This window comes from Papio anubis, chromosome 6 (assembly GCF_008728515.1).
Source record: "Papio anubis isolate 15944 chromosome 6, Panubis1.0, whole genome shotgun sequence".
NCBI classification, from domain to species: Eukaryota; Metazoa; Chordata; class Mammalia; order Primates; family Cercopithecidae; genus Papio; species Papio anubis.
The window spans coordinates 119,413,188-119,440,208 of NC_044981.1; the positions used below are offsets into that span (position 1 = coordinate 119,413,188).

Genomic DNA, 27,021 nt, shown 5'->3' on the forward strand with positions numbered 1-27,021 from the left:
CATGAAGCAAAATTGCCAGAAAGGTAAAATAAAACAAAGAAGAAAGGATCCTGTGAAGTAGGCAATCTTGGGGGGAAAAATGAATTTGGGAAGCTTGTATTCTGCCATAAAGGGAAAAGGGAAGCAAATAGCTCAGTTATTAGCAGGTTATAGTGATAAAAATATGTAACCTACTTAAGACATTTGCATCTTTAGAAAAGATGGCAAAAAAATCAATTTTTAACTCAAAGGAAGGATTATTATCTAGAGTTTAGGGGTAAGAAGCATCTTGGCAAAGAAGGTGTTTGGGGGATGGTGGATAGTTCCCTTTGATGTATACCTTACAATTATGGACAGCTGGCCTGCACACATGCATTTGGTGATGGTATACTGCCTGTGTGCCATGATTTGGTGGAGGACAGTGTCTATTTGACTAAGAACCGCCCTTCATGGGCTGCTCAGCCTGAGCCTCAGGGTGTCCACACGCCAGACTTTCTCTCTTACCACCTGATATTCTTAGCACCGCTTCCACCTTACCCTTAATTCTCATGAAGTCCTGGAGTATAATAAAAATTCAGAAAACACTGCTAATTCAGAGGGGCTGCCTGTCTACTAATTGCTGGGGTTTATATGAAAATTCCATTAAGCACAGAGAAACAGAACAGATTGAGAAATACCTCCAACTTTCTTTGCACTGTGGTCCCCCCAACTGATCCTTCATACAGTTGCCAGAGTAATCTTTCGAAACCTCACATCTGATCTATATAAAATCTTTCAAAAGTGGCAGAGCCTCCACAGTGCCTTTATGATTAAATGGAGAGATCCCTTAACTTGGTATCTAAGGTCTTCATGCTCTCATAGCTGACTACATTTCCCTTTCATGTTCCACCAGTCTTCACCTAGAATCTGCGCAGGAGGCATATCAAAGAACTCACAGTTTATTTAGTATTCTGGGCTTTTCCTCCATCATCTATACGTATACTGTCAAATACAGTAGCTACAACAGGCATGTGGCTATTAAGCCCTTGAAATATGATTAGCCTAAACTGACATGTGCTGTAAGTGTAAATGTCAGATTTTGAAGATTTATTTGAGCACAAAATAAAGACTGTAAAATATCTTTATAATCTAAAAATACTGGTTACCTCTTAAATGGTAATATTTAGTATTTGTTGAATTAAATAAGATATACTATTAAAGTTAACATCACACTTTCTTTGAACTTCTGTTTAATCTGGTTTGCATTTGTGGCTTGCGTTGTATTTCTGCTGGACATTACTGGTCTACAGCTATGCCCATGCTCCCTCAGCCAAGAGAGAGAGCCTTTTTTCACTCTGTTCATGAGATAGCTCCTCTCCACCTTGTAAGATGCAACTTCAGCATCACCTCTTCTGGGAAGATTTCCCAGCTGAGTCAATGCGCCTCATCTTATCTCTATTTTAAAAATTAGCATAATACCTTATTTGTAATTACCTCTTTAGGTGTTAGTCTCCTTCACTATCTTGAAGGAAAAGATCCTTCCTCCACTATTTCGGCATTAGGTACTGCCATTCTGTGAATGCTTGCTTAACGAAATAAATGCCATTTCAAACCTGAACATCAGTGGTATGCATTCATTTATTCTCTAACACATGTGTAATGAACACTTGTTATGCACTGTAAGAGATGTTAAGATAAAGTATTATAATCTCTTATAACTGTATACTTTACTACAGTTTACACAATACTATTATATCCAGTAACTTTAAGGAACTTTTGCTGGGTGGCAGTTCATTTATTTTTATGCCTATTTGTTAGATGAGGAAACTAAAGCCAAAGAGTGTGACTGACTTTCCCAAGGTCATCCATATGTGATGTGATTAAGTCAACATTTTAATTCAAGAATGGAAGGTGTGAAAGTTAATTGTACATTTAAGAAGCAACAAATGGTTCTGAAGGCTGAAATAAAGAGGGGCAAGACGTAAAACTGGAGCGAAGTTGAGGAGTCAGACTTGCTTCTGTTGGTTAATATTTCTCAAATTTTAGTTATTCTCTTACTGTCTTCATGAGCTTTCCTATATCTAAGAACAAATTGTGCTATTATTTGTTTAGTATTTTGAAAATGAATTATAGGTTGACTCACTTATTTTGCTGACCATCTAGGTAATAATATTCATGGTTTGATACCTATATATTGTTATTAAAATGCAAAAATACAATAATATATTATTTGTCTTAATGCATAGGATATTCCTAATATATAACAGTTAATATTATGCTAATATTAATCATATTGGTATAATATGTATAATATAGTATTATACATATAGTTATGTATATTACACATATGATTATACTAATATGATTAATATGATTATACTAATATGCTTATTATAAAAGAAAAAGGAAAGTGTAAAAAAGTGTGAAGTTAACTTTAATAGTTTATCTTATTTAATTCAACAAATACTAAATATTATCATTTAACAGGTAATCAGTATTTTTAAATTACAATATCATAATATACTAATATGATTAGTATGTAACTATAGTAATCTAAACTATAATATATAAGATAGTATGTTATAACTTAACTATCTTACGTATTATAGTTTTACTTTAATAAGTATTTACATTTTTACTAATACATAGTAAAATAAGTATAATAAGTTTGTATAAGTAGCAAAATCATTCACCACTATGTCCCTAAAATCATTTCATGTACCAATAGCAATATCATACCTTCCATTGGGAAACTGCTAGGGACATTAGCAAACCATTAAAGGATCTTAAACTTTCACAGGTTAGAATTTAATTACATTTTAAACATAATCGGGTTGCTATTTTAGACTTATAGAAGCCAATCTCCTCGTTTGAGGGTAAATGGAAAGACAATGATGAGATATTAGCTCTAGTCAACTGTAAGTTAGGAAAGTTCTCTGAGCTCAGGATCACATTTTTAATTACTTTTAAAATAAAAGACACTAAGGTCATGAAATGTTCCATTGAATCTTGATGTGATGTCATTTTCTCTCACTGAATGATGAAGCCTTATAAATGGGACAGGTTGCAGATGAAATAGTACCACAGAAACCCACAAATTTCCTCCTTGACTCTGGTCAAAGATCATTTTTTTTTTTTTTCCTGAGAGTCCAGAAATGAGAGGCATTAAAAATGAAATTATTACAAAAGAATTAAAAAAAAAACAACTAAATGGCATTGCCTTGGTCATCTTTTTCTGTGGACGGTGGTCTGTGTGGGGTGCTATCTGCTGAAAGAAGAATGATGAGTTGTCACTGTCATGGTGGTTCAACTCATTTGAGACACAAGCAATGACATCATAGCAGTCTCCTGGTAAATGAGGGTGTGGTAGCATTAATGATGGTCTACATGCTCTGGTGAGTTGGAAAGCATTAAATTGCAAATGTGAAAATGTCCATTACATGATAAAATATACACTTTTCCCAACAAGCTGCACCTGCCTGTTTGTGATAGAACTCCAGAGAGGGTAGAAGGGAATGGACAACAGGTTGCAGGAATACATTGTTGGGATTCCCAGTTTGGGATATATTAGAAGTGAATGTGTCTTTCGCCAAAAAAGAAACTAAAAGGTTAAAAAACTGCAATACAATTACACACTAAGGTAGTGTCAAAGCTAGAATTATAACTTAAGTCTCTTCAAACCAATTCCATTTTGGAGGCAAAGGTCTTCATATATGAGTAGTAAGTACAAATTGTTTCCTGTGCTTTGTTCAAATGGCAGGAAACAGAGCTGCTGTCTTCATACTGCCTTAAGGTCAAGTCCAAGGGTACTCCTGGAGTCAGGTCTTGCCCCTACTGAAGCACAGGACCCACTTAGGGCCATATTCTGCCTCCTTTGGCTTGGAGAGTCACAGTTCCTCCTACTGGCCCCAAATCTGGGTTTCCATCATGGCAATGGCATGATCCGGCACTGCCAAAAAGATCTTAGCCAGGCATCCTTCAAAGCAATGTCTCATGTGGCCACAAAAACAACCTTTGCCTTTTATAGAGAATAAGAATTGAACTCTTAAATTTAAAGTGAGTTGGCGTTTTATACTTGACATCTTGGAAATGAAAAGAACACATTTTTTTAAAAACTAGCTCCACACCTACACAAAAGGAGCAGATGAAGGTTACTTTTATTTTCCCTGTTCCCCAGACCACACCCACCTTGGGGCCAATTCATCACTTTTGCAACAACCATTTCTTCATTTGGTTTTGAGCTTTCAATAGTCCCAGAGTCGAAGCCCCCTGAGTGCCTCTTGTTTGTCCAAGTAAATGTGGTCCCACCCTCTAATGGTGACTCAAATCCTCTTTCCTGCTCCTCAGCTGTTCTCTCCCTCATGTGGGCCTGTGGCTGTTTGATGCTGTTGCCTGCCTGTAGACTCTCCTGGTTTTGGTGTTGGGACACTTGCTCCACCTGCACATGGCAGTCATGGTGTCTGTCCCACACAGAGTCCTGCAGAGGGCCACCATCTTGCTCAGCCCCTGCTATAGAGATAGCCTTACCTAGCCACATTTTGTACTACTTAACTCCACCTTTGCCTTGGCCACAACTGACTGGTCAGAGGCGGATGCTTCATTCAAGAATAGTCTAGTCTGTATGTAAAGAGGCCTGGTGCGAAAAAACCAAAATACAGCCCCTTGGGGGCCTCAGGTAGGTCATTGTAGGTCATGAAGAACAGTTAACTATGAGAGAACCAAATTTAAGAGGGCAGGGCAGAGATTTTCAAAGTATGTTCCAAGGTGCCTTTGGGGTTCTGTGGGGGTAACGCAGGGCCTGGTACAGGGATGAGGGGAGGTCCGAATGGGAGGGGCTGAGCCGACTGCCACTTTGCAGTTCAGTTTTTATTAGCTTTAAATATAAGATGTTACTTAAAGAAAGAGTTTCAGGCTTAAAAGTGTTTGAAATCACTATAGAGAAAGATAAAATAGAAAGAGAGGAGGTTAAAGGAGGTAGATAATAGATACCTAACAGATAAAGAGGAATGCAGTGAGCTCTGGGGGAATTACTGGTCACATTAAGGACCATGAGGTGACGACCCATGCTCTTCCACTCTTCCTGCAGCTCAGCCCTTTGGCGGCCCCAGTTCCTCCTGGCCTGTCCTGGGTCCCTGTGCATGTGCACCCTGATAGTTGATGCTGCCAGCCCACCCCTAGGTCCTCCAAGACCCAACCCCTATGGCCACTAAATCTTTGTTTTTTTGCATCAAAAGAACCCTGTTGAAAGAACCCTAAAATATCAGTCAGGGCTTTCCATGCTGAAAAAAAAAAAATTACCCCAAAGAGATCAAGCTCTTTTGTCCTACATTTGGATGACATGACTCTGTAAGCTTATAGGAATATTTTAGGCCCTAAAAGTCTGTTTTTGTGCTTTTGCTTTTTCAATTTTACAATCTCTTAGATCCAAGAGTTTAGAACTTTCCAGTCCCCAGGCTGGAGGACACTTAAAGATTATCTCTCATTGGTGCTTTCTGAAACCTTCCTCCTGATGCCAATAGGGCCAAATGGGGATGAAGGAGGGGCATGGGGCAGGGGCACGGGGCAGTCGTAATGGCTCCTCTCCACCAGACAGCGTACTCCACGCAGAACCCTGCTGGGCTGTTTCCAACCCCATTCTCAACACTTTGTCCAGGGCCTAGGATGTAACAAGCACTGACTAAGCATTTGTTGACAGGGTGACTGAGTGGCTACAGGTAAAATTCTTGCTTTCTGGGACAACCTTCTGATTTCCAAGAAGTCTTTTCTCTTTGTTCAAGAGACTTAATATGATGATAAAAGTTCAGACAGTGAATTATCTTCTTTAGGACACGGGTGTCCAATCATTTGGCTTCTTTGGGCCACATTGGAAGAGAAGAATTGTCTTGGGCCACACATAAACTATACTATAACACTAACGATAGCTGATGAACTAAAAAAAAAAAATCACAAAAAACTCAATGTTTTCAGAAAGTGTATAAATTTGTGTTGGGCAGCTCTCAAAGCTATCCTGAGCTGCATGTGCTGCGGACCACAGCCTGGGCAAGCTTGCTTTAGAGCACTAGATTCCTTAGAAAAATAAGATCCTTGGTGGCCTGCCCTGACATCCCAGAGTTCCCTAAGAGAGGATGGGAATTAGCTACCCCTTGCTAACTCCATTCATTTTTTAATGACCAGCTGTGTAGATTCTACACAATTGTCACAAAATTATGCTAATTCTGAGGCCTACCTATTTAAAAGTCAATAAAAATTAACTGCCTATATTTTCACTTCCAAAAACACACACTGAGATGAAAGTCTGGTAAAAATATTTGTAGCAGCTAACAGAATTATTTGGGGAATTATGTAATCAAAGAAAAAGATCTCTTGATTTAAAAAGTTAAGAAGAGGCCGGGTATGGTGGCTCAGAATCGTAATCCCAGCACTTTGGGAGGCCGAGGCGGGTGGATCATGAGGTCAAGAGATCAAGACCATCCTGGCCAACATGGTGAAACCCCATCTCTACTAAAAAAAAAAAAAAAAATACAAAAATTAGCTGGGCAATGGGGGGCATGCCTGTTGTCGCAGCTACTTGGGAGGCTGAGGCAGGAGAATTGCTTGAATCTGGGAGGCAGAAGCTTCACTGAGCCGAGATCACGCCACTGCACTACAGCCTGGCGACAGAATGAGACTCCATCTCAAAAAAAAAAAAAAAGTTAAGAAGAGTGGAATGTGTAACTGCCATTTTAAGGCAAGCCTGAACAGGTGACTCTTGTCATTATACCTGAGCACTTTTGTAAGACAAACCAGTGGATAAATGTTGAAACAGAAGAAGTCAGAGAACAATGATGACTGGTTTTCTCTATCACCATTACACAAGATTCACCAGCAATTACAAATGATCTCTTTGCAAATGAGCAGCTTTCTCTTAAAGAGATCTGGAGCATTTTTTTTTTAAATTTGCTAAAACCTATTCCCTTAATCACAGATGTGCTCTTTAAAAAAAGTGTATGTGTTATTGACTATAAAACAATTTAAAAAAAATATGCCAAAAGAGAGAGTAGAGGCATATTACATGAAAATACATACAAATTTGCCTCTAAAATTGGGACAGAAACAAGGGAAAAGCAAGACAAAGTTGCCCCATACAGTTTGGAGTTTGGGGAGAGGCAGTCAATGAGACAAATTGTGTTTTCCAATACCTGAGTTGTAAGCAGATTCTGACTTTCACTTTATGATATGTAAAATTCGCTTCTTGGAGCTATGGTTTTTTTTTTCCTAATTATTAAATAAGCTGCTTCTTTTAGGCACATAAAGCTAATAACATCAACATGAAGATGCAGGAAAAAGTTATTTGTAGTTTTCGAATCTTTACTCTCAGTGACAGTAAAGATTTCAATCTCCAAGTTCTTAAAAGAAGCAAAATAAATAAGAATACCTGGCTTATGTTTTAGGAACTTTTGCTTACTTAAAGAGAAAGCAATGGCAGTATTTAATTATTGAAGGCAAAAATGACTTTCAGTCAGTCATTTATTCATTCTACAAGCATTTTCTGAATTCTTCTCATGTGTGAATTATCTGAGGCAAAGAGGCTTGAACTGCCTCCCACTCCCTTTCCTTGTGGGATGTCTAAGACACGAGCCTGATTAACTACAATATAAAACAGAGAGGGATATGAATAAAACATTGTTAAGATACTTTAGGGAGGGGGAGAGCTTCTCAATGGGCAGACAAGGGAAGGCTTTCTGGAAGAGGCCACACTTCAGCATAAAAGGACAGTGGATTTGAACAGGCAGAGACAGAAGGGAAGACTACAGCAGTCAGGGAAGGCTAAGGATGTTGGGAAATGGTGGAGTTTGCCAAGAACCTGGTATAGACAAAGGACAGTGCTTGGAATTAAGTCTGAGGAAAGTTACTGGACTCCAAGCAGGAAGACTTTTAAATACCATATTGGAGAGTTTTAACTTTATTAACTGGGCAATGGGCATTCGTTAAGGGGCCTTGAGGCAGAGAATGGTTTAAGAGATGTGGTTTCAGAAGATTAATCTGGCAAATGTACAAGGAATCTATTAGAGGGGAAAAATGGAAGGCAAGGAACCTTGCTGGGAGAACATCACAATGGTCTTAGTGTCAGGGACTGAGGACAGCTGTAGGAGCAGGAGGGATGGAAACCACGGGTAGATTCAGAAAACACTGAAGACAAACATTGTTATGGCAGGAAGGAAGGGAAAGGGAACATGTATTAATTGAGGACCTACTACATTACTCACAGCACTAAACATGTAGAATGAAGATACATCTTGTTTTGCTTTGTGCAGTTTAAGACTTTGCCGTTTTTGGAGGGTCATGGGATTTATTATTATTTATTAACAATAGCCATGTTCACTCTCAATGTGCTCTAGTTTGGATAATACATTACATAACCGAATTTTAATATACTTTTCCTCTCTTATTTCTCCAAACAATTCTGTTTATAGATGAAGAAGCTGAAGATCTGAGAAGTGAGTTACCTAATGGCACCTGACCAAGAGGTGGCCAACCTGGATTTGAATCCAGACCTACATAGTTCCAAACCCCAGAATCTCCTACTATTCCTGGTTTCCTGCTCTCAACTTAATGGCAGGTCATGGGGGGCATTGAGGTGGGAAATGCCCATTAAAGGAAATAGGGATGTTGGGAAGAGGAAAGGGAGGGTAAAAGATGAGGAGTTCCGGTTTGGATATGTGGTCTTAAGGCACTGGAAGGACACTGAAGCAGTTGGTGACATTGGCTGCAACTCAGGAGCAAAATCACACTCTAGTTACAGATTTGTGTGCCTTCCAAATCAACAGATGCAGGAGTTGAAACCCTGGGACCGAATGACATCACCAAGCATGAGACTGCAGGACAAAGGTCACAGCTCAGACGCCTGCAGTGGCCAGGCAGGTAACACAGACGAGGCAGGGCAGGCAGGAGACGTTCAGGAGGAGGAGGAGGAGGTCTTATGAGGACTATCTTAATTTCCCCTAAAAATTATTTGCAATTTTAAATGGCAACACTACAGCCCTTACGATGGTAGTCTATTTCTTAATTAAGGCTGGTGACTCGACTGATTTCCAGTAATTTAATTTGAAATAAATCACAATTTATTTATAAAAAATAGTTATTCTGTTAAAGAGAAGCCTCATTGGTAGAATAGAACATTATAAATTATAGTCATTCAATTTTTGTCCACCTTTTCATCATAAGAGGAACTTCAAGTGAGAGTCTTTTTTAAAAAAATGCAATTACTTTTTATCAAAATTACTAGCTACATTCAAGTACATTAAACCAAACTGCAGTGCATTTTCACTGTCTTAAAAACAGACAAATATAATTCAGACCCTGTTGCCATAAGCATGAAGTGGGGCTGGGGAGGGAGATGGGAAGAGAGGGACAAAGCCTTGGAGGAGAGAGCTTTTCAAAAAGCAATACCCCCAAATTTCAAATTATTTTTTCAAATTATTTACATTTGAAAAAAAATTAATTCATTAATAAAAACTTGAGTTACTAGTCTTGTTCTTGTTTCAAACTCTCGATTGCAAGGCAATAAACACCTGTAGCCTTCACAGGCCTAAACCAGTGGTTTGCAAACTTTCCTCAGTATCAGAAGTACTTAGACTTGTTTACCTGGAGGACTCATTACAGCATAGATTGGGAGGCCACATTTTGGAACGTTCTGATTTTGTAGGTCTGGGATGGACTGTGAGAATTTGCATCTCTAACCAGTTGCCAGTAGATGCTGATGCTGCTGGCACAGGGACTACACTTTGAGAACCACTTGCTCAACACACCAGTGGGTCTGCTAGACAGAGGCTGGCTGGCTTCTGCCTTTTTCAGAATTACTGTGGAGCACAAACATCCACCAAGGCTGTTTCTCATGGCACTCTGGAAAATGATTCAATGACACTGCTTCGAACAGAGGTCCAGCTTTTTGCCTCATTGTCTGTGTTCTGAATCCAACCTAGTTTAATATTTTGGAAAATGTTACCCTTTTCTGTACTGAGCAAAGTAAATATTTTGTCAGTTGTTAAGGATGAGCTGCAGAATAAGACCTAAAGATGTATCCAAATTCAGCAGGAAGGCTTGGAGCTGCTTTGGAACTTTTTCCAGATTGTGATTTGCAATGTATTTCAGAAGCCAGCCGAAATACCAACCACTTGATCTATTAAGAAAAGGCTGAATGAACCTTTTCACAGCAGAATATATTTTTCCACACCAACTCTCATTACACTTGGCAAAAAAAAAAAAAAAAATGGAGAAAGAGGAGACAAACTGCTTTTCTGTCAGTAGGATTTCATATGAGTATTGTTCTTATATAAAGAAATTGGTAGCAGAGAGTTTTTAAACTGCAAGAAATTGTTAGCAATCCTCTAGTTTGTCAACTGCTAAAACTAAGGCCCAGGGAAGGTCAATGTCATTTGCTAGAAAACCAGACAGTGGCAGAGCTGAAATGAAATTCACAGGCTCTGGACTCTGGGGCCAGCACTGTTCTTTTCACACCACACTACTTCCCTTGCAATAAGAATCAGAACGAATTGACATTTAAAAAAAAAAAAAACAAATACTACCAATGGTGCATTTCACACTGCCTTTCCTGATAATTCCTAACCCCATTAGTTACTGATGGCTTCACCTGCTAGTGAGTGCTATGGGGGAACAGACAGAAGGGAGTCCTGGAGGGTCCTTTTTGGATGTTCCTTACTAACCCAGCATTTGCTGAAGATTCTCACACTATGGTGCTTTGGGGTCTCTTTAACGTACTATGTGAGCTGAGACTATAGAAATATAATCCTCATTATGGTGAAATTCACATTCTGTCAAGGAAGGTTCACATGAGGTAAGGGATCTCAGAGATCACCAGGTTCACATATCTCACGTTTAAATGAGGAATCAAAGCTCTCAGGAGTTGAGGAACTGCTGGGGTGTTCACAACCTATGAAAGTACAGGGCTAAAGCCTGACCCCAGATCTCTTGCCCTGCAGCATGTTGCTATTTCTACCTTATCATCCTGTCGACTGTAGTACAGTGTGTTGATTTAAGTCAGAAAATTGCATGCTCCACTGTGAATCTAGATCCAAAAATACTGAATCTGTTCAGCATCAAGAAAGAAATACAGTAATCACAACAGCTATGATTTCTTGAGTGCTAAGTCTCTCCCAGGCACTGCTATAAGCACGTTACATGAATTATTGCATTGAATCAGTCATATCACTGAGGAACACAGAATATCATAAAATTGGAAATTGAAATTAAGGATGAAATGATGAAAATGCATGAAATGCATTACATGAAAACAGGGCCTATGCTATTTTCCCAGAATATAAGATCGTCTATTAAATGCAATAATCTAAGTAAAAGATTTAGAACAATTCTTGGCTCACAGTACATACTAAATATTAGCTGCTATTATCATATTTTCTCTATTTCTTTGTGTGGAACAGAACAGAAAATTTGGACCTAGATAAAAGTTATGAGCCATACAAGATCCCCAGCTGCCACCAGCAAAGACCACAGAGAACACTGTGTAGTTTGGACTAAAATGCTCTCAAAAGCCAAAAGCTGAAGCCAGAGATCACAAAATTAAACAGGTCTGTATTGGGTCTTGGTTTTAAGGAGCTCAGAGGGTTTACCTGGTTCCTCCTCATCAATCTTTATCACATGCAATTGGAGGGGGGAATGGATATAATATGAAAACCTTTTCCTATGAAGACAGCTTGCATAGGCAAAACAAATTACTCAAAGCCAGTGGTGACAACCCAATTTCCTTAATAAGAGTGTGCTGATCTACTAGCTAAGAAAAAGAATATCACCATTAATTAAGATGAAACTACAATAATAATACTCATTAAAGCACCCATGGCAGGTAAACTGCCTTGTAAATTACCCACCTGGGAATGCTTGACTTACTAGGTATTTGCAAATTGGTTAAACAACAACAACAACAAAAACTAGTGATATCCAGACCCCAAGTCCATTCTTTGGCCACCTACTTTCTCTACCTGGAGCTACAAGAGATTCACTGTGTTTGTAATAGAGGGATAAACTGAGATCATTCGGTGAAAGATGCATAACGGTAGATTTTGGCTCAAGATAAGAAAGAACTTTCAAAAAAATTAGAGGAAACCAGTAACAAATGTGCTGCCAGCTGAGGTGATGTGCGCTCTGCACATGATCAAGGAGAGGGCCAATAAACACTTGAAGCGTGAGTAGTTATTGGTATCACAATTTTCATTGTCATTGTGATCATTATCTTATTAGCATCCTATCAGGTAGATGTAAACATTGATGAGAGTTGAAAATGGTTCCACTTAGAGGCCAAATACCAGAGTCAAGATTTGCTCTTAGGTCAAAGTTGAGTTTGAATCTAGAATCAGTTGCTTACCAGTGATGAAGCTTCAGAGTTGGCGATCCGAGGGAAAACCCTAAAAGTCTCAGTTTCCACCCGTCTGTGGTGAAGTTATAATAACAACGTCATAGAACAAGATGGCGATAGGAACAGCTCAGTCAGCTCCCCATGTGGCGAGCGAGACAGTGATTTCTGGGCTCTCAACTCTGGTGCCGGGTTTCCTTCACGGGGTGGGTGCTGGTCAGCTACTGCAGCCGGGCCAGCCAGAGCTGTGAAAGCAAGGGGCATTGCCTCACCTGGGAAGCGCCGGGGGAAGGGAATCCGCGCCCTAGCCAGAACTCAGACACACAACACCTGGAAAATCGGGTAACTCCCACTTTAATACTGCACTTTAAACCAGTAGGCGCACGGGAGTCATGGCATCCCACCCCACCAGGCGGGAGGGGTCCCACCCGCAGGAGCCCTCCCTCATTTACTTCAGCACAGCAGTCTGTGATCTACCGGCCAAGGCAACTTAGCGAGGCTGGGGAGAGCCAGCATTGCACAGAGGCTTGGTGGTGGCTGAAAGCTGCTGGGAAGCTCCAACTGGGTGGAGCTCACAGCAGCTCGAAAACCTACTGTCTCTAGACTCCACCTCTGGGGATTCGGGCGTGACAGCCGAGCCAGCAGAAACCTCTGCAGATGCAGTGACTGTCTGGCATTGAGAGAGGGAAAAGTGGATCTCCCAACACGGAGGTTGAGATCTGAGAGGGACAGACTCCCTGCTCAAGTGGGTCCCTGACCCCTGAGTAGCCTAACTGGGGCATCCCCACGAGGGGCGATTTGACACCCCATACCTCAGGGTGGAGTACACCCTGAGAGGGAAGCTTCCAAAGCAGGAATCCAGGCAGGTACTCGCTGTTTAGAAATATTCATAGCTGCCGCTCTGCTGCTGATACCCAGGCAAACAGGGTCTGGTGGACCTCAAACCAATCAACAGACCTGGCGAGGTCCTGACTGTTGAGAGGAAAACTATCAAGTAAAGGAAGGACACGCTACCAAAACCCCATCAGTACATCACCATCATCAAAGACCAGAGGCAGATAAAACCACAAAGATGGGGGAAAAAGCAGGGCAGAAAGCTGGAAATTCTGCCGAAAAATAGGAGGCGCATCTCGACAAGGCATGGCGAAACTCATGTCAACAACGAGGATCAAAGTGAATGAGGAGAATGACTTTGGCGAGATGAGAGAAGAAGGCTTCAGTCACATCATTCTCAGAGCTAAAGGAGAATTGGCGCAAGCGCAAAACCAAAATCTTGAAAAAAGTGGGTGTGCTTCGGTAATTAATGCAGAGGTCATAAACGAAATGAAAGAGATGAAAACGCGACCACAATCACATTGACAAATGCACACAAGCTATTAACCGACTCGATCAGCTGGAAGAAATTATCAGCGATTGAGGATCAAATGAATGAAATAGGCGAAGAAAAATAAAAAGAAAAAAAGAAATGACGAAAACCCTGCTGAGAGCGGGATTATGTAAAGATTAAATCTGATTAGGTGCCTGAAAGTGAAGGGGAAAATGGAACCAAGTTGGAAAACACTCTTCAGGATATCATCAGGAGGCTACAACCTAGTAGGGCAGGCCAACATTCAAATCCAGGAAATACAAGAGAGCCTGAGACCTCCTCGAGAAGGAAACAGCACCAAGACACATAATTGCCAGATTCACCAAAGTTGAAATGAAGGGAAAAATCTTAAGGGCAGCCAGAAGGTCGGTTACCCACATAGGAAGCCATCAGACTCAAAACACGTCTCTCGGCAAGGAAACTCTACAAGCCAGAAGAGGTGGGGGCCAATATTCAACATTCTTAAAGAAAAGAATTTTCAACCCAGAATTTCATATCCAATGGCTAGTTCCATAAGTGAAAGGAGAAATAAAATCTTTTACAGACAAGCAAATGCTTAGAGATTTGTCACCACCAGAATCCTGCGCCTGAAGAGACCCTGAAGGAAGCACTAAACATGGAAAGGAACAACCCGGTACCAGCCATTGCAAAAACATGCCAAAATGTAAAAATTCATCAAGGTAGGAAGAGCTGCATCAATTAACGAGCAAAATAACCAGTTAATATCATAGCGGGATCAGGTTTCACATAACAATCTTAACCTTAAATGTAAATGGACTAATGCTCCAATTAAAGAACTGAACTGGCAAACTGGATAAGAGTCGAGATTATCCAGTCTACTGTATTCCAGGGCCCATCTCACACGCAGAGACATAAATAGGCTCAAAATAAAAGGGGTGGAGAAGATTTACCAAGCAAATGGAGAACAAAAAAAGCAGGAACTGAAAATACTGAGTACTCTAATAAAACAGACTTTAAACCATCAAAGATCAAAGAGACAAAGAAGGCCATTACACTTAATGGTAAAGGGATCAATTCAACAGGAAGAGGCTAACTATCTAAATATAGCACCCAATACAGAACTTAAGATTCATAAAAGCAAGTCCTTAGAGACTTACAAGGGCAGACCCCCGCGCACAATGGCCAATGGGAGACTTCAGCCTCCACTGTCAACATTAGACAGATCAGCGAGACAGGAAGTTAACAAGGATATCAGAATTGAACTCATCTCTGCCTTAAGCAGACCTAATAGACATCTATAGAACTCCACACCCCAAATCAAACTAGAATATAGAACTCTTCTCAACCGCATCGTACTTGCTCAAAATTGACCACATGGTGGAGGAGTAAAGCACTCCTCAACAAATGTACAAGAACAGAATTATAACAAACATACTCAGGGCCACGGATGCAAATCAGAAACTAGAACTCGGGACTAGAAACTCAATCAAACCTGGCTCAACTACATGGAAACTGAACAACCTGCTCCTGAATGACTACACTGGGTACATAACGAAATGAAGGCAGAAATAAAGATGCTCTTTGAAACCAATGAGAACAAAGATACAACATACCAGAATCTGGGACACATTTAAGCAGTGTGTAGGGAAATTTAGCACTCAATGCCCACAAGAGAAAGCAGGAAAGATCAAAATTGAGCACTCTAACATTGTGATTGAAAAGAACTAAGAGAACAGAACAAACACATTCCAAAGCTAGCAAGAAGACAAGAAATAACTAAGATCAGAGCAAGAACTGAGAATGAGAGACACAAAAAACCCTCAAAAATGAAATGAATCAGGAGTTGGTTTTGAAAGATCAACAAAATTGACAGACCATAGCAAGAGACTAATAAAAGAGAAGAAAGAAAGAAGAATCAAATGGCCTTAATGAAAATGATAGGGGATCACCACCGACCCCACAGAAATACAAGCTGCCATCAGAGGGAATACTATAAAAACACCTCTATGCAAATAAACTGGAAAATCTAGAAAGAAATGGATAATTTCCTGGACAATTACACTCTTCAAGACTAAACCAGGAAGAGAAGTTGAATCCCTAGACTAGACCAATAGCAGGCTCTGTAATTGAGGCAATAATTAATAGCCTACCAACCAAAAAGTCAGGACCAGATGGATTCACAATGATTCTACCAGAGAGGTACAAGGAGGAGTTGAGGTACCATTCCTTCTGAAACCCTTAATCAATAGAAAAGAGGAATCCTCCTATCATTTTATAAAACCAACATCATCCTGATATCAAAGCCTGCAGAGACAAAGGCAAAAAAGAATTTTAGACTTATCCCTGATGAACATCGGTGAAATCCTCCATAAAATACTGGCCAGGCAGTTCAGCAACATCAAAAAGCTTATCCACCATGATCAAGTGGAGCTTCATCCCTGGGATGCAAGACACAGTTCAACATTCGTAAATCAATAAAGCATAATCCAGCATATAAACAGAACCAAAGACAAGAACCACATGATTATTTCAATAATAGATGCAGAAAAACTTTTGACAAAATTCAACAGCCTTTTGCTAAAGCGCTCAATTACCGGTATTGATGGAGCGTGCATAAGATAATAAGAGCTATTGCCGAGCAAACCCACAGCCAATATCATACCAGATGGGCAGAAACTGGAAAAATTCCAAAACTGGCACAAGACAGGGATGCCTCTCCACCACTCCTATTCAACATAGTGTTGGAAGTTCTGGCTAGAGGCAATCAGGCAAGAGAAAGAAATCAGGGTACAGTTAGGAAAGAAGTCAAGTATACCTGTTTACCAGATGACATGATTGTATATTTAGAAAACCCCATTGTCACCATTTAAAATCTCCTTAAGCTGATAAGCAACTTCCAGCAAAGTCTCAGGATACAAAATTAATGTGCAAAATCACAAGCATTCTTATACACCAGTAACAGACAAACAGAAGCCAAATCAGGAATGAACTTCCATTCACAATTGCTTCAAACAGAATAATAAAATACCTAGAAATCCAACTTACAAAGGGATGTAAGGACCTCTTCAAGAACACGAGCACTCAGTGAAATCAAAGGGACACAAAACAAATGGAAGAACATACCATTATATGGATAGGAAAAGTCAATATAAGTGAAAATGGCCACATACTGCCCAAGGTAATTTATAGGTCAAAGCCACATCCCCATCAGCTGCCAATGAGTTTCTTCAAGAATTGGAAAAACTACTTTAAAGTTCATATGGAACCAAAAAGGCCCGCATCTCAAGACAATCCTAAGTCAAAAGAACAAAGCTGGAGGCATCAGCTACCTGACTTCAAACTATACTACAAGGCTACAGTAACCAAAACAGCATGGTACTGGTACCAAAACAGAGATATAGACCAATGGAACAGAACAGAGTCCTCAGAAATAATACCACACATCTACAACCATCTGATCTTTGACAAACCTGAGAGAGAAACAGAAATGGGGGAAAAGGATTCCCTATTTAATAAATGGTGCTAGGAAAATTGGCTAGCCACCAAGCTGAAAAGCTGAAACTGGATCCTTTTCCTTACTCCTTATACGAAAATTAATTCAAGATGGATTAGAGACTTAAATGTTAGACCTAATACCATAAAATCCTAGAGGAAAACCTAGGTAGTACCATTCAGGACATAGGCATGGCAAAGACTTCATGTCTAAAACACCAACAACGGCAAAAGCCAAAATTGACAAATGGGATCTCATTAAACTAAAGAGCTTCTGCACAGCAAAAGAAACTACCATCAAGTGTGAACAGGCAACCTACAGAATGGGAGAAAATTTTTTGCAATCTACTCATCGAGCCAAAGGGCTAATATCCAGAGACCTACAAAAGAACTCCAACAAATTTACAAGAAAAAAAACAAAACAACCCCATCAAAAATTGGACAAGGATAGCGAACGTTTCCACTCAAAGAGACATTCATGTACAGCCAACAGACACACTTAGAAAAAATGCACTCCCATCATCACGTATGAAGTAGTCAAACCACAATAGGGTCACCATCTCCCACCAGTTAGAATGGCAATCATTAAAAGGTCAAGGAAACAACAGGTGCTGGAAGGGGATGGCGGAGAACACTTTTACACTGTTGGTGGAAGTTTGCAAAACTGGTTCATGGCAGGAAAGCGTGTGGCGTTCCTCAGGGATCTAGACTGGGTATTTTACCATGGCCCAATACATCCCATTACTGGGGAGTTATACCCAAGGATTATAAAAGTATTGCCGCTGCAAGGGAACCTGCGTATGTTTGCACTATTCTAATAACAAAGACTGGAATCAACCAATGTGTCAGTGACGAGGACTGGATTAAGAAAATGCTGGCTGCTCCTGTGGGAATGCTATGCAGCCAAATAAAAGTCATGGTTTGTGTCCTTTACAGCCAGGATGGATGCAACTAGAGCGTAATTTCTTAGCAAACTATCCACAAGAACAGAAAACCAAACACCACATATTTCTCTCCCTCCTTGGTGGGGCACAGGCAATGAGATCGCGGACTCAGGAAGGGGAACATCACGGGGCCACCCTCATGGGGGAGGGGAGGGAGGGATTGCATTGGGAGTTACCTGGTATGGCCAGCGAGGTTGTTTGTCCTATTTATGTACTACAGCTTAGTATAATAGCCAAAACCAAGCAAAAATAAAAATAAAAATAAAATAAATTAAAAGCAGTATATTTTTTCATTCACAAGTTACTCACAAAGCATCTACTCTGGACCATGCACTTTTCTGGATGCTGGGGGATGGACAAGACAGATAAGATCTCTCTTTTCTATGGGTTCACATTTCAGTGTGTGTAGACGGAGTCAAGTAAACGTAAATATAACAAACTAAATACATATGTACATAGTAATAAATGTTATGAATTCAGTAAAACAGGATGTCCAGGGTATCTTTAATCAGGATGGTCAAAGAAGACTTCTCTCAGAAGGTGACATACAAGTTGGAACCTGAAATAAGAGAAGGGGCCAGCTTTGACAAGCTCCAGCAGAGGAAGCAGCCAAGACCCTATGACCTGACCCCAGCCCCCTAAGCTAGATTGGCGTGTTGGTATGAGCAGCTCAAGATGAGGCTGGTGGTGAGAATTCCAGGTAAGGTGGGAGGATCTGCAGCACAGTTCACAGGACAAAGGAAGTACCTGGCAAAAAGAACAGTTGGGTCATTATTCATATTCTGAAAACTCCATGACATAGTAATGCCCTTGTGTAGTGAAGGCAGACAGAGGTCATGGCTTCTCTGTTGGGTGACACCCCAAAATGCCCAGGCCTGGGCACAGGGACAGGTTTCCATGCTACTCTGCTAATCTAACCTACTCAATCTAAAAGCACAATCTACATTTTAACCATGGGAGAGGAGAGAATTTTAGAGCTGGAAAATAACTGGGCCTGCTCATATATCAACAGTCATGATAAGGAATAATCTGAGGCTTTCTTGAAGCCCTGAGGAGTAGAAGAGTTAAGAGGGTGGGATTCTAGACCACCGCCCCTTATTCCAACCAGAGGAGTTCTACCGGCATCTGTTCTTTTGTTATATTTTTCACTTGAAAACTGAGTTGTGTTGCTAAAAAAACTCCGGGCTTGAAAATCACCAGTTGACTCCAGTTTTGTTTTGTTTTGTTTTTGGACATAGGAGCTCAATCTGTCTCCCGGGCAAGAGTGCAGTGGCACGATCATAGATCACGGCAGCCTCGACCTCCTGGGCTCAAGTGATCCTCCCACCTCAGCCTCCCAAGTAGCTGGGACTACAGGCATGCACACCTCACCTGGCCTGACTGCAGTTTCATAGATAAGGGACCTGAGCCTCAAACTGAGCCCGAAGGTCATTAGCTAATTAGCAGCAACCTGGGGCTAGGGTCCCTCTCTTGACTTCTGATTTAATGTTTCCCATCTGCTTTATTACATTAGAACACTTATTCTGATCTTTACAGATATGGCATTTGCTTCTCTTCAGCTCTATGTCAACCAGTATGTGTTCCCTTTCATATAAGTGTGTATCTGAGTTCTGATGCTCTAATGAGTTCTGCTATTTTGGAAAGTAACTCTTCTATTTAATTAATTTTGAACAACGAATACAGGACCAGTTTTCAGTATATTTTCAGTTCACAGAGGTTTCCTCAGAACCAAAAGATGTTTCAGCTAGGGTCTAGGAGTGAGGTTTGAGGGGAAGAGGATTAAAGCAACAATTTCTGAAAGGATTATAAAAATGTCGAATTGCTCTGTGCTACCTGAGGGAAAACTAAAGCTGAAAATTGGTTAAAGAGAAAACTGTGGAATCAGGGGTCAGAAAGTAGCAGAGATTCAGGAAGATAATAAAAGACACAATTTTCAAAATGTTGAGAATGAAGAAGGGTCCTTCATTGTTACCTTTTTGCCAAGGGCTTCCTTTGTGCTGTGATGCCTATTTTTAAGAATCGCCATCTTAGATAATGAGAATGGTTTATGTTCTATCTCAACTCAAGTTTTTGTGGTGGAGGATACCATCTGGATACTTTAAACCATTAGAAGCTGGTTTAGTGGAAGCAAGAAATCTGTAAAGATTTGTAAAGGGATATGTCAAACCCTTGCTTCAGGGACAGCAAGTTGGGCTGGAGATTTGGCTTAAATAGCAACGAATTTCCTATTTGGAAAAGAACAGTAACAATGGGGAACATATGATATTTTATTCTATTTTTGACCATGGAAAGCAATCCTGGCATGTAGGGAAAGGTATCTAAAGTGTTTCCCAGATTAGCTGACAGTAGTGGGTAAGATGCCTTCCTTTGGTTAATTAATGCTGGCAGCTAGGGCAGGTGACCCAAGCATTTTCACAAGGTTGGAAATTTGCAGAGTTCAAGGTTTTGGAAGAAGTTAAACAGGATTCTCTTCAAAGGAGAGTAAAGATGTTTCCCAAATATCCCACAACTAAATGGAAGAACAAACCCTAAGTGAGGACAATATTAACAGTTAGTATAAGTTAATATCTTCACTCTTTATGGAGTTCATTTAGGTTGCAAAAGACAAGTAAGTGAATTCACAAATGAGACGATGCAATTAGCAACACGCAAATGAGAAAACATTCACACTAAAATAACAATGAGCTGTTGTACTTCCTTCTATTGCATGAGTGCTGACAGGGTTTTAGGGAAACTGGTGATCTCAAGCATGGCAGGGGGCATGGTAAATCAATATAGCCCTTCTGGAAAGCAGGTTGGTAATACATATTGAGCCATAAACATGATCCTACCATGTGCTCAGTAATCCCACTCTTGAGAATCTATCCTAAGTAATCAAAAATATGTGGAAAGTGGCCGAGCGTGGTGGCTCACGCCTGTAATCCCAGCACTTTGGGAGGCCAAGGTGGGCAGATCACTTGAGATCAGAAGTCCCAGATGAGCCTGGCCAATATGGTGAGACCTTGTCTCTACTAAAAATACAAAAATTAGCTGGGTGTGGTGGCAGGGGCCTGTAATCCCAGCTACCTGGGAGGCTAAGGGAAGAGAATCACTTGGACCTGGGAGGCAGAGGTTGCAGTGAGCAGAGATCACACCACTCCACTCCAGCCTGGGCAACAGAGCGAGACTCTGTTTCAAAAAAAATAAATAAATAAAAAGTAGAAAGCTATAACCATAAAGACGTTTGTTGAAATAGTGTTTAAAAGAACACAAATTTAGAATAGGTGAGAAATTTCAATTCAACAAATGATAATTGAATATCTACTATGAGTGGGGTGTACTAAGGCAGAGTTCCATCCCTCAATAATTTATAATCACAATTTAATGACTGTACTCTTTGGAATATTATGCAACCATCATATCAATCCAAGTTTTTGACTGTAGGCAATAGAAACTGACCCTGAACATCATTAACACGACAACAACAAAAAAACACAATGTTTGGAAGGCAATTGGGGCTCATAAAATTAAATGGAGTCTGAAGGATCAGGCTGGTAAAATGCCAGCAACAAGAGCTCTAGAAGTTTGGTTGTCGGAACACCAATAAGCTGGTTCTAGTTCTATGTTAGAAATAAATTATGAAAACTTAACGAAAAGCATAAAAATTTCTCAATTGAATATGTCAAGTATTGTGTAATGAAGAATACTACTGTTGACTTCTAACAGTGGTTTTGCTACTAACTAGTCATAGAACCCTGTGTGACTTATTTTACATTTCCCAGCCCTAATATTACAGCCATGTGTAAAATGAAGAACGAGATTAGAGATTATTTAAATGATGGTGCTCTGCTAGCTTCCTTGTCGCTTGAGTCTATATCAAGAGAGGCAACGTGTTTGAGATTCCTCCTTTCCTTTAACTGCTCTCATGCAGCTGGGGAAGACACTGTAGAGAAGCATAGACCACTTCTGTTTAAACCTGGACGCAGCCACATAATCTGTCTCAATACAAAGTTCCAGCTATGTACTACCCATCAGTTGGAGTTTGCGTGGAAGGAGAAATCAATTTGCCATTCCTGGTCTGTACTATGTTGTTCTATATTCACAGGATAAGTTAAACCAGAAAAGCCAAGACATCCTAGCAGCAACAAGTAAAGTCTCTGCTGAACAGAATCTCCAAGAGTAGCTCTTGTCCTGCTGCTAAACATCAATTCAGCTTGTACAATCTCCCTGGTAACAGCGTACAATAAGCTATCATCCAGGCAGCCTGAAAGTTTTGTCATATAATTCAAACAGATTTTAGGAGCTCTCAGCATGGTGTTCTTCATTCAGTTCCTACAGGCCTTGCCCTTTGTCCTCTATCCTCCCTGTCCATATACCTGATGACTGTCCCATTTATATTCTGCTGGAATCCTCCAAACTGAACATAATGGAACTTAGAAACCTAGAAAAGCCCTGGATCATCCGGTCTTAATAATCAAAAGAGTCTGGAAACAGAAATGTCAGAACTTTGTATAATCAAATAAGGATCAGTTAAGGGAGAAGTCTACTGAAGGGAACACTTTTTAAAATGAAACAAGAGTCTTGACAGTTTCTCTCTTTCAAATCAAGTTTCATCTCACCAATAAGATGTGTTCATTAGGGTGAGATTTAGCTATATATATCACACGGACTCAAAATCACAGTGCCTCAGAGCAGGGATCAGTAGGCTACAGTCTATGAATCAAATTCAGCCTGCCACCTGTTTTTGTAATTAAAATTTTATTCCAACGTAGTCACTCATTTGTTTATGTATTGACTGTGGCTGCTTTTGGATTATGACAGCAGAGTTGAGGAGCTGTGACCGAGACTGTATGGACTACAAAGCCTAAAATGTCTATTTTCTGGCCTTTTACAAAAATGGTTTACTAACCACTGCCTTAGAGTGTTCATTCATTACTCTCTTATGTAAAGAAGTCTAGAGGCTGGGACTGTAGGATTAATAGTGCCATCAGAGAACCAACCCATTGCATCTTTTTGCTTTGACATCCTAGCACACGGGTGCTAGGATCCTCTAGGTCATCTCATGGTCCAAAGTGCTGCTGGGACTCAGCCGCCATATCTAAATATGTCAAATCCAGGTCTGAAGAAAGAGGAAAAGAAGACACTGGTAAAGGAGGGTTCCTCCTTGATGAGTCAGCTCTCATTAAGCAGTCCTCTTGATAGTTCCACAAAACACTCCACTTCTATTTTATTTGCCAGAACTTAGCTGTTTGCCATATCTACCTTCAAGGCACACTGGAAAATACTGTTTTTTTTTTGTTTGTTTGTTTTATTGTTGGTGGCCACATACCCAGATAAAAATAAGAGTCCATTGTTCTGGAGAAAGGGGAAAGTGGATGCTGAGTTAGGATAGCACCAGTCTTTGCTAAAAAACACTATTATTTAGTGACCTCATGAGTATCAGGATTCACAGCTCATCCATACCTTTTTCCATTGTGGGGGTGGCAATGTTTAAAGAATGAAGAATTTGCATTCTGACATCATAAATACAATTTATTTTATCTTATGTTTAATCAGTTGGTGTGCATATTAGCCAATTATTAATCGGTCAGTGATAGATCAATTCATTCATTCAACAAGACCTACTGAGCACCTACAATGTTACAGGCTGAGAGTGAAGCAAAGGGATCTGAAGTGCAATAAACCCAATCTCTGCCCCCAAGAAGTCCCAGGTCAATGAAGGAGAAAGACAAGTAAATGGACAATGGCTATTCAGGGTGGGAAATTTCCCACACCACCGTATATTTGTACACCACGGAAAGCACACAGGAAAGGCTTACAATTTGAGGTGCATGCTGATGAACCAGTTGGGAGGAGTTTGTGGAAGAAACAGGAGCACAGCTATTTCAATATGAGGGATTAGCAGGTGCCAAGACACAGAGGGCAAAGGGAGAGAACAGGCATGGAGAGGTTGGTGCAGCACAGGTGTGCAGGGGGAGGAAGGTGGGCAAAAATCACACCCAGAACAGAAGGGACCATGGCACCAAGATGTTGGGTTTCATCCAGAGTAGGCACTGAAGAGTTCCCTTAGAAGCAACAGGACTAATCTGTGTTTCATAAGGATGAAACTCTGGCTACAATGAGGAGGATTTGGATGACATGTGAAGGCAGGAAGACAGGGGAGAAAACCTCTATTTACCCCATCACATATTCTGCAATGGTGCTTAGGTTAAAGTATGACCTTGTATTGTTGCACAAGAAGATCCACTCACCCAATAGCTAATTAGCAAAAAGGCCTAATAATAATAACCTGGAATTCATTTAATCCTCATAGCCATCCTGGGAAGCCTCATCTTATAGAAGAGGTAACTGAGGCTCAGAAAGGTTAAATGGCTTGTGTAAAATGTCACAGCTATGAGTGACAGAGTGGGACTTGCATTAAGGTTTTCTGATCTCAAGTCCAGTTCTCTTTCTGCTGCATGAGAGCAATGAGCATTCCAGACTCAACCAGTCACCCTAAATTCAGTCCAGGCAGGACTATCTGCATGTTTTGGCAGGAACATATCTTGATGGCATTAAATGTAGGAAAACACGGAGGCATTTCCCTTCTGTTACTTTATGAGGCAAGTTATCAAGAGTAGTTTACTAGGCTTTGGCAAAGTCTCTTAATAGGAAAAATCAAGCATATGTTTTATTATACTTTTGTTCAATGTTGTGGCAATTATTCAGAAACTCATGAAAGATCTGTTTCTTTAGCATTCCAGCTTTCTATTTGATTATAGTCCATCTTGCATCATTTATGTGGAGAGCCACAAGAATTATCAAAATAGACATATTAAAGTCTCAAGTCAACTACATTTAATAAATTTTAATCTTTTAACTTGTTGTCATAGATTGTTGTCTTCTCAGAAAGAACTTCCCAGGCCAGGTGTAGTGGCTCACCCCTGTGATCCCAGCACTTTGGGAGCCTGAGGCAGGTGGGTCACCTGAGGTCAGGAGTTTGGGACCAGCCTGGCCAACATGGTGAAACCCTGTCTCTACTAAAAACGTAAAAATCAGCCAGGTGTGGTGGCGGGTGCCTGTAATCCCAGCTACTTGGGAGGCTGAGGCAGGAGGATTGCTTGAACCCAGGAGGCAGAGGTTGCAGTGAGCTGAGATGCAGTGGAGTTCCACTGAACTCCAGCCTGGGTGATAGAGTGAGACTCTGTCTCAAAAAAAGAAAAAGAAAAAAGAGAAAAGAAAAGAAAGAAAGAAAAAGAAAAAACTTTCCAGACACCTGTGCTCCTCTCCCAACCTTCATGTTTGAGTTAGATGCTGCCCCTCATTTATTATACTATCCAGTGTGCAGTCAAGGAGCTTAGAAACCTGCTTCATGATTGTCAGCTTCCTCGCCTGTTTCTCACTTCATAGATGGTAAGATCCTTGAAGTCAGCAACAGGATATTTATTTGTCTTTATATATCCAGCGTCTGGCACAGTGATTGCCATTTAATAGCTCACAATAATTATTTGTAGACTAATTAATAAAATTAAGCAACAATGTATATTTAAAATGATACTGTATCAAAATCCTTAGCACATTAAAACGATTTTTACTTTCTCTGTAATTTTACTGCCAAAAAAACACAAAAGCTCTAAGAACAACTTCAGAGTATTTCAAGGGGCTATTAGGGGTCCATTTTGATATTTGTTAAGATTGAGGATCACAATGCTTTTTCAGAAGTTGATCCAGAGATGGCTGCATTGTGGTTCCATTTTTTTCCTCCCTCTGTCATATCTCCCACAATAAGCACAGGCTTTGCAGATTAACTCTGCCTTAGTTTAAAATCGGAAATGTTATGTTGCTGTCTTAGAAGATGAGATGTTATGCTGGGCACATATATGCCTTTCGAATTCACTCTGCTTTCTGTTTGTCAGCCCACCATGCTGCTACTTGATAGGAGGAAAAGGCTCCTATGTTTTGGTCTGAATAGGAGCTAAACTCATGGGACTTACTGCCTACAGACACACAAACACTCGAAGCTCTTCTACACTCATATGTTTTACCACTCTCCTGAAGAGTGTGGCACCCTGAGCCACCGAGTTTTCATTTTTTTTAATTCAGTTTGAAGGCCTGAATGAAGTGCTACTATAAATTAATGAGACATTTTCATGAAACGGAATTCCTATTCAGGAATTCATGATCTGGTCAGTCATCTGCTTAAAACATGTCTGGAAGTCATTGTCTTAAACCCTGTTCTAAGAGTGAGGTAGGAAACCCCAAACAAATCTTGTACTACCACAGGTGATGCAGAGGGAGCCTGAAGTCCTGATTAATTTCCTCACATTTGTGTGCTCCTTCCCATCCTATAGGGAGGCTGGGGTAAAGACGGTTTGGTTGATTTCAGAAAATGCTATCTGCTGAGCTTTAAAGACTGTCTATATAGTGTGGTTGTGGGTTTTTGAAAAGGTGGAGAGAAGAATGGGCTTGAAGCATGAGGCAATTAAAACTGGTCTTCAAGAATACATGGAATTTGAGTTGTTGGTGGGTTACAAGCATTTTTCAACCTAGGGCAATGTTGCTGTCTGGGGGACATTCAGCAATGTCTTGAGACATTTTTGCCTGTCACAAATTGTAGGAAGAGGGGTTGTTACTGGTGAGAAGAGGCCAAGGATGCTGCTAAATATTCTACAATGCACAGAACAGCCCTCAGGCCCTACCCAACAATAATTATCTGGTCCCAAATAGTCAATAATGCTGAGGCTGAGAAACCCTGGGTTACACAAAGGACATTCAGAACAAGTAGGATACCACAGGAAAGGAAAAATTTAGAAATAAACTTATGTTGGATTTTTTTTTTTTTTTTTGAAACAGGGTCTCGCTCTGTTGCCCATGCAGGAGTGCAATGGTACGATCTCAGCTCACTGCAACCTCCACCTCCTGGGTTCAAGCAATTCTCCTGCCTCAGCTTCCCGAATAACTGGGTTTACAGATGT

The 27,021-nt window shown here is 40.4% G+C and overlaps 1 protein-coding gene across 5 annotated transcripts in view; it reads right to left on the reverse strand.

Annotated features, from left to right (window-relative positions):
- The window catches only part of AIG1 (androgen induced 1), a 287,736-nt gene that overhangs the window by 109,432 nt on the left and 151,283 nt on the right, over positions 1-27,021 (reverse strand). Inside the window, exon 5 of one of the 5 annotated variants that reach the window (XM_017958271.3) lies at positions 18,574-18,835. The exons of the other annotated variants lie outside the window; for them this stretch is intronic. Coding sequence (XP_017813760.1) covers positions 18,593-18,835 — 243 coding nt within the window. The 3' untranslated portion in view covers positions 18,574-18,592. Of the gene's footprint in view, positions 1-18,573; positions 18,836-27,021 lie in introns of those variants that run through there. 5 annotated transcript variants of the gene reach the window in all.